Below are 12,788 nucleotides of genomic sequence, written 5' to 3'. Positions count from 1 at the left end.
CATGTGTGTTAGTCAGTTTCCTGCCTTATGCCATTGTTATACAGCACAGCGTGGGCGAACCGCCCTCAGTTCCTTCTCTACCACGAAGCTCTATGGCAAAGAACTCCAAAGCAGAGGGGAAGGAGCTCAGATAATGAAGCATCCATAGTGACACACATCTTGAAGAACCACAGTTACTGCGCAGGGTGAGTAACCGTTTCTTTGTCAAGTAGTGTCCCTATGGGTGTCCCACTCTAGGTGACTACCAAGCAGTACCCTTTAAGGCAGAGGGGCTTCGGAGTCGAGTCCTGTACAGAGGAAAGTACAGCTGAGCCAAAGACAGTATTAGAGGTAGAGTCATGAATTATCACATAGTGTTCGGTGAACGAACGTACAGATGCCCAAGTAGCGGCTTTATAGATTTCGATAATCAGAATGTTCTTGAGGAAGGTGGTAAAAGACGCAATGGATGTTGTAGAATCAGTGCCTATATCCGAAAGTGGCTGAATATTGCAAGACTGGCGACAAGAGTTAATGCAGCCTGATAACCACTTAGAAAGCCTATGGCTAGAAACTGATGACCCTTTTGACTCCGCTGCTAGCGAGACAAATAACTTGTGGATCTTTCTGAAGGGCTTTGTTCTGTCTACTAGATAGAAGGCCAGGACATCCTGGGTGTGCAGCAGTGCCTCCTGGCACTATGGATGCGGTTTGGGGTGGAAGATAGGCAGGTGAATGGGCTGACTGAGATGGAACTCAGAAAAAACCTTAGCTAAGAATTTGGGGTGGGGCCACAGTATGACTTTGTCTTTAAAGTACACCCGTGAAGGGGGAGTATGCCACCAGGGCCACTATTTCTCCAACCCGTAGTGCTGACGTGATGGCTAACAGGAATGCCATCTTCATTAACAAATATAGCAGTAAGCAGATTGCCCTTCAAACCTCTGGCTATCTTGTGAGGCATTTAAGGACCAGGTTGAGGTCGCATACTGAAGTAGGCTGGACCGGTGGATAGAGCCCTCTGAGAAATCTCGTTGTGGTCAGGTGGGCAAAGACGGAATAACCTGGAAAGCCATGACAGCTGCCAGGTGGACCCTTAGGAAGCTCACTGATAGACCCAAGGTTTTCAGAGTTAGGGTGTATTCCAGTATATCTAGAAGTGATATGATCATTGGTGGAATCTGTCGGCAGTCATGCCAGCTGGCAAACTGTGTCCATTTTTGAGACTACACGTACCAAATAGACTGTTTCTTGTTGTGTAATAGTTCTCCTTTTACATCTCCTGAGCAGGTTGTCTCTAATCGTGAGAGCCATCAACCAACCATACTTTGAGATGAAGCACTGTGAGTTTGGGATGAAAAATCTTCCCACCCTCCTGGAAGAGAAGATGGAGAACTGCATGAAGAGTTATTGGACAGCAAACAGCCAGCCGTAACAGGTAATGAAACCATGTTTGTTTGGGCCAGGGCCAGAACTATTAGGATGACTCCGGCTCTGTCTTCCTTTATTTTGAGCATAACTTTGGCTAGGGACTGGTGATTCAATCCACCCCTCAAGCAGGAGTGGTTGCATTTCTTGTTTGACTCTGTGATGAACAAGTCTACCTGGGGGGAGCCTCATTGACTAAATATGTGGAGGTCTACTTCCCAACTGTGGTCTTTGGAGAAGTGTCGGCTGAGTGCATCTGCAGGATGCTCTGAACCCCCGGGACATAGACTGCTGTGTTGGCGATCTGGTTGCATGTGCACCAATTCCAAAGCCTGACAGCCTTGGTGCAAAGGGAGGGGGATCCTGTCCCTCCTTGGTAATTGATGTAAAACATGAATGACATATTGTCTGTCATAAGCTTTGTGTGTTTGCCCCTGATTGGCGGTAGAAATTGGAGACAGGCGTATCTGACCACTCTGAGTTCCAAGAGCTTGATGTCTAGCATCCAGGAGGTTGTTGTTCACTTGCCCTGGATCATGTAAGTGTCTAGATGCGCTCCCCAGCTTAGCAGAGAGGTGTCCGTCATTATGATGACTGTTGGGGGAAATAAGACTCTTGTGCACACATTGTGATAGTCTTTCCACCAGTTGAGGGATTGTTTTACAGAGGTAGGTATGGAAAGAAGCATATTTAAATTGTGGCTGGTTGGTGAACAGACAATTCTGAGCCACCCTTTAAGGTAGCACATTTGAAGTCTGGCATATTCTGTAATGAAGGTGGTGGCTGTCATGTGTCCCAGTAATTGAACACCGTTCTTGACTGTGATTTGGGGGATGAGCTGAATTGTGTTTGCTATATTGGAAAGAGCCACAAACCTGTGTAGAGGAAGTTAGGTGCTTGCTGTTACTGAATCAAAATGTGTCCTTATGAATTCTAAGTTTTGCAGAGGGATCAAGGTGGATTTTTGTACGTTCAGTTGCAGGGCCAATTCGAAAAAGAGGTCTATGGCCTCAGAAGTTTCCCGAGACATCAGTTCCAAGGAGTGGCCTTTCAGCAACCAGTCGTCCAGGTAGGGGAATACTAAGATACCTTTCCTGCAGAGCTGTGCAGCTATTACTGATGTGACCTTCAAAAAGACCATTAGGGCAGATGACAGGCCAAAGAGGAGCACCTGGTATTGAAAATGGTCCTGGCCAACCATAAAACGGAGGAATTGTTTGTGGGATGGGTGGATAGCGATGTGGAATTATGCATCTTGAAGGTCGAGGGCTGAGAACCAATCCCCTTGTTATAGTGATGGAATAATCGCTGCAAATGTCACCATCTGAACTTCTGTGCCTTCACACAGGTGCAGAGTAGTCTCAGGTCTAGGGTGGGTCTCTAATTTCCACTCTTTATTGGTACCAGGAAGTATCTTGAATAAAATCTCTTTCCTCTGTGCTGCATGGGGACTGGTTCTGTAGCTTCCAAATGTAAGAGTGTCTATTTCTTGACAAAGCATGCTCTTGTGAGAGGGGACCCTGAAGAGGGATGGGGAAGGGGGTGTTCATTGGTGGAATTGAAGAAAGGTGGATGGTGTAGTCTGTGGAGATGATCTCCAAAACCCATTTGTCTGTAGTGATAGACTCCCAGGCTCACCTGAAGTGGTGAACGTGGTCGCCGAAGAGAGGAAGGCTAGTGAATGGGTGCAGCTGAAGAGGACAAGGATGACAATTCAGGCCCTCAACCAACCTGTCAAAATTGCTGCTTAGAAGTGGATGGGTGCGAGGCAGGAGGCTGAGAAGAGGACTGTTTTCTTCTCTGAGATCTCTGCCTCTTTTGGTGTGGCTCATAGGATCTCTGGGAAGTAAGAAATTGGACAGGGAGGGATCTTTGGGCTCTCTGAGACTTGCTGAGTTCTCTCTTCTAGGTGGGCATATAAATACCAAGAGAAAGCAAGGTAGCTCTAGAGGCCTTCAATGTTCACAGAGATTCATCTGTGCTATCTGTGAACAACTTAGACCCATCAAAACAAAAGTCCTCTACTGTACTGTGGACCTCTTTTGGGAATTTAGAGAGTTGGAGCCAGGAAACTCTTCTAATTACCACCAATGTAGTGATCGAACGGGATGTAGTAGCAGCAGTGTCAAGGGTGGCTTTTGGGCTGCCCTGGCAAATAGCTGACCCTCTACAATAATTGCCTAAATGGTTCCATGTTCTGTCGGCAAAAGGTTTGTGAAAGACTTCAGCTTGATATAATTCATCTGGTTGTACTTTGCCATCAATGCCTGATAATTGGCAATTCTAAACTGTAGGGAGGCTGAGGAATAAGACTTCCTCCCCAGTAGATCCAGACACTTGTGGTCTCTGTCATGAGGCATGGTTTTAGCATGGTGCTGCCTACCATGTTCATTCACTGTGTCAACTACCAAGAAGTTAGGTGAGGGATGGGAAAATAAAAATTCTGAGTCCTTTGCGAGGGTGTAATGCTTCTTATGCACTCTTTTGCATGTAGACAGAATAGATGTTGCATTGTGCTGGATGACCTTCACTGGGTCCAGCAGAGCTTCATTAACAGGCAGGACTATGGGGGCTGATGACAGTGAGTGGAGGATGCTCAACAGCTTAAGATAAGGCTCCTTGAGGGGAATCTGTAGGGAGTCTGTGACTCTGTAGACCAGGTCCTGGAAATGTTTAAAATCAACCCCCAGGGATAGAGGAGGAGGCATGACTGCTTCATCCTGAGGGGAAGAGGAGATACTAGTCATAGGAGACATCCCTTCAACAACTCTAGCCTCCTGTAGGTGATGAAGGTGGCTCCTTTCTATGGTGGGTGGTACTTGACACTCTGGAAAATTTGGTGACAAGTTGTCCAGGGGTTCCAACATGGCCAGGGAGGAGGTGAATAAGGCATAGGACACGGCACCCAAGGGTGATCATACGAGTGAGGCGTTGGTAGTAATCATGGGCTGCGAACAGTTGCAGCTTCAATGGAGGCTTCTGGGAAGGGACCTCCATAGGAGTGAGGAGGAGAACTTGAACTGACACGTGAGAGACCGAGGCGAGGTCTTCATCAAAATCCTCTTCCTCAAGTTCACTCAGGAATGGTGGAGTGCCTGGTACTGGGTGAAGTTCAGATGATCTGGATGTTCTCGGTACTGACAGCATCTCGGAGCTGAGTAGTGGAGAATCGGGTGTCTCAAATACAGCCAGATCCGGGGAAACTGGAACTCCTGTGGTACCATGAGGGTTATCAATACGTAGGCTCTGGGCATTCGGAGGGGAGCACAGTCACTGACAGTACCAGAGGTCTTGTGCAGTCCGAGGGAAGCACGATCAGTGCCTGAGTGGGCTTTTTTGGTACAGAGGTAGAGCTCTTCTTGCCACCCCAGTCTGATAACAGTACCGATGATCTCTCCAGGCCCATGGCTTTGCCACCTTGAGGTCTAGCTGTACCCTTGCACCTGAGAACCAGCAGCCTCAGAAGTACCTGACTGAAGAGCTAGTGAAGCTCGAGATACCAGTGACCTCAATGTATTAGTGGTAGGTTCTCAATCTGGCAAGCCACGGGCACGTTCTTTCAAGGACAACTGCCATAGCTCCATCTCAGGCTGAGGCAGTTGAGAAGGAACTGATGGCGGTTTGCCCGCACAATGCTATATAACAACAGCCTGTGGCACAAGACTGACTAACATGCATGTGCAGGCTGAATGGACACTGCTATGAGAAATCTCCAATCAAAGGTGCAGGGGGGCACTCACACACCTAGAGTGGAGCACCTGTAGGGACACTACTTGAAGAACATTTCATTTAGATTTTGAACTTTTTTATTTTTTAAAACCTTTTAAAACTTTTCTTTAATCTAAATTTACTAAAATTTCAAAATCGAAGTTGTTTTGACTCTAAGAAGTGAAACTTTCTGTTAAAAAAAAAAAGTCTCAACAATTTCAAAACTTTTTTTTACCCAAACATAATTCAAATCAGGAGATTCACTGAAACCATCCCTGGTTTGAGAACAGTTTCCGTTTCAACAAACCGTCATTTTTTGGCAAGAAAACGGTTTGTTTAAAAATCCCCAACCAACTCTACCCACAATTTCCTTAGAGCCAACTCATCAGTTCCACAGTCATTACAATATAACCACAAGGGAGAGCAGCTCAGTAACACAAATCAGGGTGGTTTAGGAGACAAGACTATGCACCAAAGTAAGCATGAGACTTCGTGAAAAGGATTACTATGTTCTATAAACCCAGCCCTGACATATATTCCTTCTGTGAACCTAATTAATTCATCTACTGCTCAATTTTCAAAAGTTTTAGGCACCTAATTTGCATCCACAACCAGTTAAACACACACCTAGTCATTTCTGCATGAGAATACCGATTTTCATATGCAGTCGCACATGCAAGTTAAGCATGCAAATGTGCATACATTTTGCACATGCTTTTGTGTGACTAGCCTTTTGAAAGACAGGCCTTCATTCTATCTGTTTTAATTTTTCCCATTTTACAGAAAGATTACATCACAGAGGTGCTGGGACAACTAGGCTATGTTTACAGCAGAAGCCAGTGGTGTGACTGCCCTGCTCGTGTACGCATACTCACACCACTTCTCATTGAGCTAGCACAGGTATAAACAGCACAGTAGCCATGATGCCATCAGTAGCGGAGGCATGGCCGAGCTATGCCAAATACAAACTCACCTGAAAGCAGGGGCATGTGCTTGGCTTAGGCTGAGCCGTGCCTCTACTGCTGGTGCCTGTGTGACCACAGCTAGGCTGCTATTTACACTCAGGCCAGCTCTGTGAGAACTAGCCGAGTATGTGAGCATGAACAGGGGAATCACACCCCTCGCTCACAGGGTAGACGTAGCCTTAATTACTGTTTAAAAAAGAGCTGTACGCATTCTAAAACTAACTAATGCACACAACCTTTTAGTGGAGCAGGGTTGAATTGCTCCATTACTTCCAGGTTATTTCCAGAACTGTTCCTTGACATTTTTTTAAAATGGTATGCAAAGACCCTAGCGTGAGCTCCCTCTCATCTGCAGCAGGATGCTGGTGGTGACACAAACACCTCCTTTTCTTATCTAAAATTAGTCAGTTAAGCCCGGATGTTCCAAAGAATCACCTCACCCTCCAAAAAATTAAACAATGGAATAATTAAATAGTAATCAGGCCAGAAAAAGAGCGAGAATCACTTAATAGGCCAGTGGTTAGGACACTCACCTGAGAGGCGGCAGATCCCTCTTCAAATCCCTCCTCCCCACCAGAGTGTGGAAGTACTCAAACCAGAGGACTCGCACATTCCAGGTGAGTACCCTCACCATTTGGAAAAATGCTATGAGAGGGGTCCTTCTTTTCCTCTCAGCAGCCACTTTGTGTGGAGTTAGGCAGGTGCCTAATTCATTCTTGCAAGAATGAGTTAGCACCTAAGCCACCTGGCTCCAGAAAAGGGGGTTCCTGGTTGTGGATTGCATAGAGAGATAGGCACCTCCCTGCAGCACAGAGTCTGGGCAAGTCAACACTACAGTGATACATCAGCACACTGATGCAGCTGCACCACTATAGGGCGTCTGGTGAAGACATGCTATGCCAAGGGGAGAGCACTCTCCCGTTGATATAATTACTCCACCTCAGCAAGAAGCGGGGCAGGCCAAGGGATATGCTAGCCGCCCTTCCTGCAGCCCCCATTGGCCTGGAGAGGTGAACCGCGGCCAGTGGGAGCCGTGATTGGCCGAACCTGCGGACGCGGCAGGTAAACAAACCGGCCTGGCCCACCAGGGGCTTTTCCTGAACAAGCAGCGGCCCTAGTTTGAGAACCACTGCTCAACAGTTCTGATGTAGCCCCATCTGTATTGAACATGTAGTGACTTTCTAAATTAAATTTTTGGTAGTCTTCCTTGAGAATCTCTCTCTACAGCTTTGCATGTACTGTAGAGTATTAAGTTACCTTTAGATGTGAATGTTAGAATAGTCTAAATATTAAAGTTCTTGTATGTCTTGAACTCACTTGAACAGTAATAATAAATTCTGTACTAAAGAAGATACATACTTAGTACACTGTTAGTATAATTGGAGTACAAACACAATATCACTTATAATGTGATATATTAATATACTTATTGGTTAGTTTTGATTGAGGCCAAGTTACTGAATATGGTAATTTACATGGATTGTGATTTTTAATATTTGTAAAAAGGGCATAGAGTAATACATAGGTGCTTTTAAAATCTGTATTATGTGAATATAAATAAAATAAAATAAATAAAATTGTAAGGTGGATGTTTTAATTGTCTCAACACTCCAATTTGACTGGCTAACATGCAACACAGGAGCTCTCTAACAATTCATTTGATAAGTACAAAGTAATTGCATTATACATGTAATGAAATCTGCACTTTGGTTTTGCCTGCACACTCCAGCACATTTTTAACTTACGGTAGCAACAACCTCCTTGGCACTAAGCATTTACTGGGGATTAATGACTTGTTTGGGCTGCTGCCCTGGCACAGGAGGGAACTCTTCTCCCAGTCAGTAATTAATTCTCACAAAAATGCCCTGTGTTTTAACAGTCATTGCTTAAAAATACATATTTTACAATGAATGGCCCAATATATTTTACCCGACACTCCATAAATTGACAGCATACTAGAGTTGGATTAAGTGTTTATTATTCCTGTTTTTCAATTATGAGACTCACTAATTGGCTGTTTCTAGGCTGATTTGCAACAACAATCACCCTGTTCACGTTCCTAGAAAATATTTTAAATGGAATATTTTTGTTTTTCACTGTCAATCTAATGTAAGGAGCTAGAACTTTATGAGGAAAGATTAAACGAGATAAATATGAATAGTTTGAATAAGCATCCAAAGGGAACATAATATACACCAAAAAAGGCATAATCAAGAAAAATGGAGAGGAACTGTTTAGTCTGATACCTGGGATGAGGTAACTAGGAACAATGGGGTGATCTTCCTGATACAAAGCTAATTAGATATTGGAGACTTCCCTTTGGTGATGGAAGCCCCATAACTTGAAATATTTAAAACCAGACTTGACAAAAGACGTGGGGGGGGAAGGGAGTGTTTGCGGGGGAAGGGGAAGAAAATTGGAGAAAACAATTTGGCATTGATAAACAGATGGTCTGGGTGTCCTACTTGGTTTTTTCATCTCTAAGTACTATGAATCTATTACAACAATGGTATACTGCAAGCAAGGCCAGAATGGAATAAACTCAGGCAAGAAGTATTTAACCGGAGTTGTAATAACAATTTTCGTATATTTATTAAAACATATTAAGTTCAGTAACTCGGGAAATAAAGATGTTAGTTACTTTAATATCAACTGTAGTTAGGTATTCTTACCTCGTGTATATCTTTCATCCAGCTTGTTATACCTTGAAAACTGTCTGAGTTTGTGATGTCATAAACCAGAACAAAGCCATGTGCTCCACGAAAATAACTAGTACTAATTGTATGGAATTGTTCCTGACCAGCAGTATCCCTGAAATACACCAGAAAGGAATCACTTGGTACTGCATACATTGAAAGAGTATGGATGTGTTTTTTCAGTGCAACTTAAACAATACAGCCCCAATTTTGAGCTGTTTTTTTGAGAGAGGAAGGGGAAAAAGTGGTAGAATACGTGCCATTTTGCAGGGAAAGAGCTGGCAAACTATTTTGAGCATTTATGTTAATATTGCTGACTATTCTAGAGCCTATACTTAAATAATTGAAAGAAAGACAAAAAATAGGTTTTGTCTACATTAAAATTTTAAATCACAGTATAATTAAACGTATGTAACCGCATTTGTACAACCCTTGGTATAGAATGTTTGCATTGAAATAAACTAAGACTTCAACTACAGAAGCGTACTTTGGGTAAGCTGCAGAAGGGCAGCATTTCAGCATCAGTGTGGTTAGATTAGGATAGCGAAAACAAGAGCTAAAACCCCATTGGTGAGGTTCTCTCTCCTGCCCTTGCCCCTTTGCGCTGGGTAAAGTGGTGTAAAGCTGCTCTAAAATGATTGGATCAGGCTAGGGGACAATTTCCCCAGCACAGGCACTTTAGAAGACACATGTAATGTAGTTTTCTGAGCACCCCTTTGTAAGATGTGGCAAAGGGAGAACGTTGGGGGTAGGCTGGGGTGGGAGGTTTAAGATGGTGCTGGGGCCATGATATGCAGTGCTGCAGAGATTCCAGGCAGCACTATGGCCCATATAGCATCCTGGGGAGGCAGCTGTAATTTAGACAGGCCTCCAGAGCTGTCTAGATTATGATAGAGATTACAGGGCAGCCCAGGATCAAGTGAATGCATAAGTAGCTCAAAAGCCACCATAGCCCCTCCTCCTATTGGGCTGTGAGTTCTGTGTTCGCAATTCAGATAAGCAGTAAAGAATCTTACCCTAAATGTAGACAAGGACTAAAAAAACCTCCCCAGAATGCATCCAAACCCTTTAGCCATTGGAGATCTAGTGGCTGGCAACTCAAAAATAGGGAAATATATACAGAACTCAGTACAAATAACTGGGCTCCACCACAGCCGCAATCCCAAAACTCCCCCTTTAATGTAAAAATAAGATTATGATGCCCAAAGAGTCACCTTGCTAGTCTTTATTCAAAATTCTAAACCTGGCCCTATGAATACATGTTTGTAGGATAATGAAATATTTAAATCCAAATCTCCTGACTTTTTCTTTTAAATTTAACATTTTAATAAAGTTGCTTATATTTAGTATGGAAAGCTTCCAAATATGCAATATAGGTTTACATTTTATCCATATTCTACAATAACTTAATGTTAAATGTTTCTAAGATAACTGTTTTTTAAAAAACATGTACTATAGTAGTTCTAAACATGGCCTCCTCACCCTAATGAAAGTTTTAATATGATCACTACACTGTAGGAAGACAAATCACCAAAGCTGGACAAGATTTTGTACAGTGTACAGTTCTATAATTTAGTTGGCTTTCATCTGTGGGACAAATTATAACTTACCATATTTGAAGTTTCACTGTTGTATCATTAAATGTTATTGTTTTTACTTTAAAATCAATGCCTAAAAGAAACAAGAAAATCTGTTACATGTCTTGAAATAACATTTATTTCCTATGGAGACTGTTTGTAAATAAGAGTTATTTTAGGGATGTAGAGAAATGGAAGCACACCAATCAACCAAAAATCATAACAAACCACTAATTGTATATACACAAAACAGAGGTAGGGAAAAAAGAACTATAAGATTTCTTCTTGATATACATCAGTAATTATATTGAAACTAACTATCAAACTGGTCAAAGTTCTATACTCAATCACTCGTGCATGGTCAACTCGGAAAGTATAGCTACAAACCAGCATTAGCTGGCAAGTGACATGACAGCTGTTTGATGGCCCATGCACAAAACTGTCACAGTATTGGCAATTTCTGCTAAGGGAATCAGTCCCATAATAATAGTGCTGCAGTGCTGCATGGAGGTTTAGTGACAAATGCTTACATGGCATTTGATCGCCCTATGCCATTCTTTAGACTTTACTGCAACATTACTGAAAAGAAGTGTCCAGGATTAAATCAACAGGACTAGAAATGAATTAAATGAATTAATTAGGTACAAAGATAAGTGACATGCATTCAAGTTCAAGTAAAGACCATACCTCTATACTACCCTTCCATCTGAACGTCTATGCCTCAAAATCCAAAATGTTTTGGTACTGAAACATATTTTGGACATAGTCATATTGCAGTATAGTAATGCCTCTGCAGTCATTATACTGTTTTCTTTAAGGATGTTTTTGTTTATAACTTATCCAGTTTTTCATTACCTATAGTATCACAATAGCACCCAAAATAGGTGCCAGACAGATGTACGGGAGAATGTATTTTTTGCCTTGAGGAGTTTACAATCCAATAAAAATGAAACTCCAAACATCACACTGGAGTCTGCTATCTACTGAAGCAGGAAGGTCCAAAATAAAAAGGTTGTATAATTCCCTGCAGTTACACAACTTTTTCAATGACTTTAGCAGTGAAATTTTAAAGAAAGCATTTCAAATGACAGGTTTCAGAGTAGCAGCTGTGTTCGGTCTCAAAATGTAATATCCACTGAGAAACCTCTTCATTCTGTTCATTCATTACAAGTCAACTAGGAGAATACCTTAATGGGCAAAAGGGTATGTATTTCAGGCACATGAGCTCAGCTGAATTAGCTTAATAAAACTGAGAAGCCCTATTAAAATGCAGGTTAACATGTCTCAAGTTGTGTTAGGTGGCCATGTTGTAGCCTAGGCTTCTCACTAAGTTAAAACATACCTAGCTAACATGACTTCAAATATGTCAGCCTACACCTCAATGGGGCTTTTCAACTGTGTTTACACTAATTTGACTGGGCTAACACAACTGAAAAAGTACACCCTTTTTGCATGTCAAGAAAAGTCCACATTGTGTTGAAGTGTAATAAAGAGATGTTATAATGGACATCAGTGAAGTTGGGAACCAGAGTGCAACTCTGTTTTTGGTGCTACCATAATACAGATAAATAAATACCTACACCATAAAAGGATAACCTTATGAAGAGAGATTATACTACATTTCAAACCCTAGAGCAGCAGTCTCCAAACTTTTTTGATCGCGCACCCCATCAGTAAAATTTTTTTGAGCACGCACCCCCAATATATGTATATTTATGTATAAATTATATACATGTACTACTGTACTAATATATTGTGTAAATTATAAAACATACATAAAAAATAGAAATTAAAAAACAATGAGATAAAGATGAAATAAACAATATTTTAAAAATATTTTTTTATTTATTAACGGTACAAAAAACCTTTCTGCTCTCACTAAAAAAAATTAATAATATTTTTAGAGAGAGCAATGTGATTGAATATGCTTTATGATTTTTGAAAATCTTGGTTTAACACTTTGCGATACAGCAGGCGCTCAGGGTGGGGTGCGGGGTCTGGGAGGGAGTTAGGGTGCGGGAGGGCACTCAGGGTGGGGGTGCAGGAGGAGGCTCAGGGCCGGGGCAGGCAGAAGGTGCAGAGCACTTACCTGGGGCAGCTCCTGTTGGGGCGCGGGGTGCAGGTGGCTCTGCGCAGCGCAGCACCACCCCCATGGCCATGATTCTGGGAGCTGTCCCCCCTCCCCCCGGCAGGCAGGGCCACCCGGAACGCAGGGGCTTTAGGGGCTTCAGGGCCCTGGGCTAAGGGGGCCCCGGAGCCCTGGCCTGCAGCTCTAAAGCCCCTTTCAGAATGCGGCCCTGCGAGCACGGGCTGGAGGACTCAGGAGGAGCAGGGGCAGCCGTGCAGCCAGCGGCCGGAGAGAAGCAGCGCTTTCCCCTTCAAAGCACCGCTTCTCTCCAGCCGGCTTTGAAGGGGAAAGTGCCGCTTCTTTCAGG

General features: G+C 43.0%; 1 protein-coding gene across 3 annotated transcripts in view; it reads right to left on the bottom strand.

The window, feature by feature from the left end:
* The window catches only part of LOC311515448 (ras-related protein Rab-10-like), a 55,698-nt gene that overhangs the window by 24,418 nt on the left and 18,492 nt on the right, over positions 1 to 12,788 (bottom strand). For all 3 annotated transcript variants that reach the window (XR_014710139.1, XM_084618514.1, XM_084618515.1), the window contains exons 2-3: positions 10,387 to 10,447; positions 8,753 to 8,891 (exon numbers count right to left, since the gene is read on the bottom strand). Coding sequence is in view for 2 of the 3 variants with exons in the window: in XM_084618514.1 (XP_084474640.1) it covers positions 8,753 to 8,891; positions 10,387 to 10,447 (200 nt within the window). In the remaining variant the exon portion in view is untranslated. The remainder of the gene's footprint in view (positions 1 to 8,752; positions 8,892 to 10,386; positions 10,448 to 12,788) is intronic.

The sequence above is a fragment of the Lepidochelys olivacea genome, assembly GCF_965140295.1.
Source record: "Lepidochelys olivacea isolate rLepOli2 genome assembly, chromosome: 2".
NCBI lineage: Eukaryota > Metazoa > Chordata > Testudines > Cheloniidae > Lepidochelys > Lepidochelys olivacea.
Note: the sequence above shows the minus strand (reverse complement) of the source record. Positions and strands in the feature narration are given on the sequence as shown.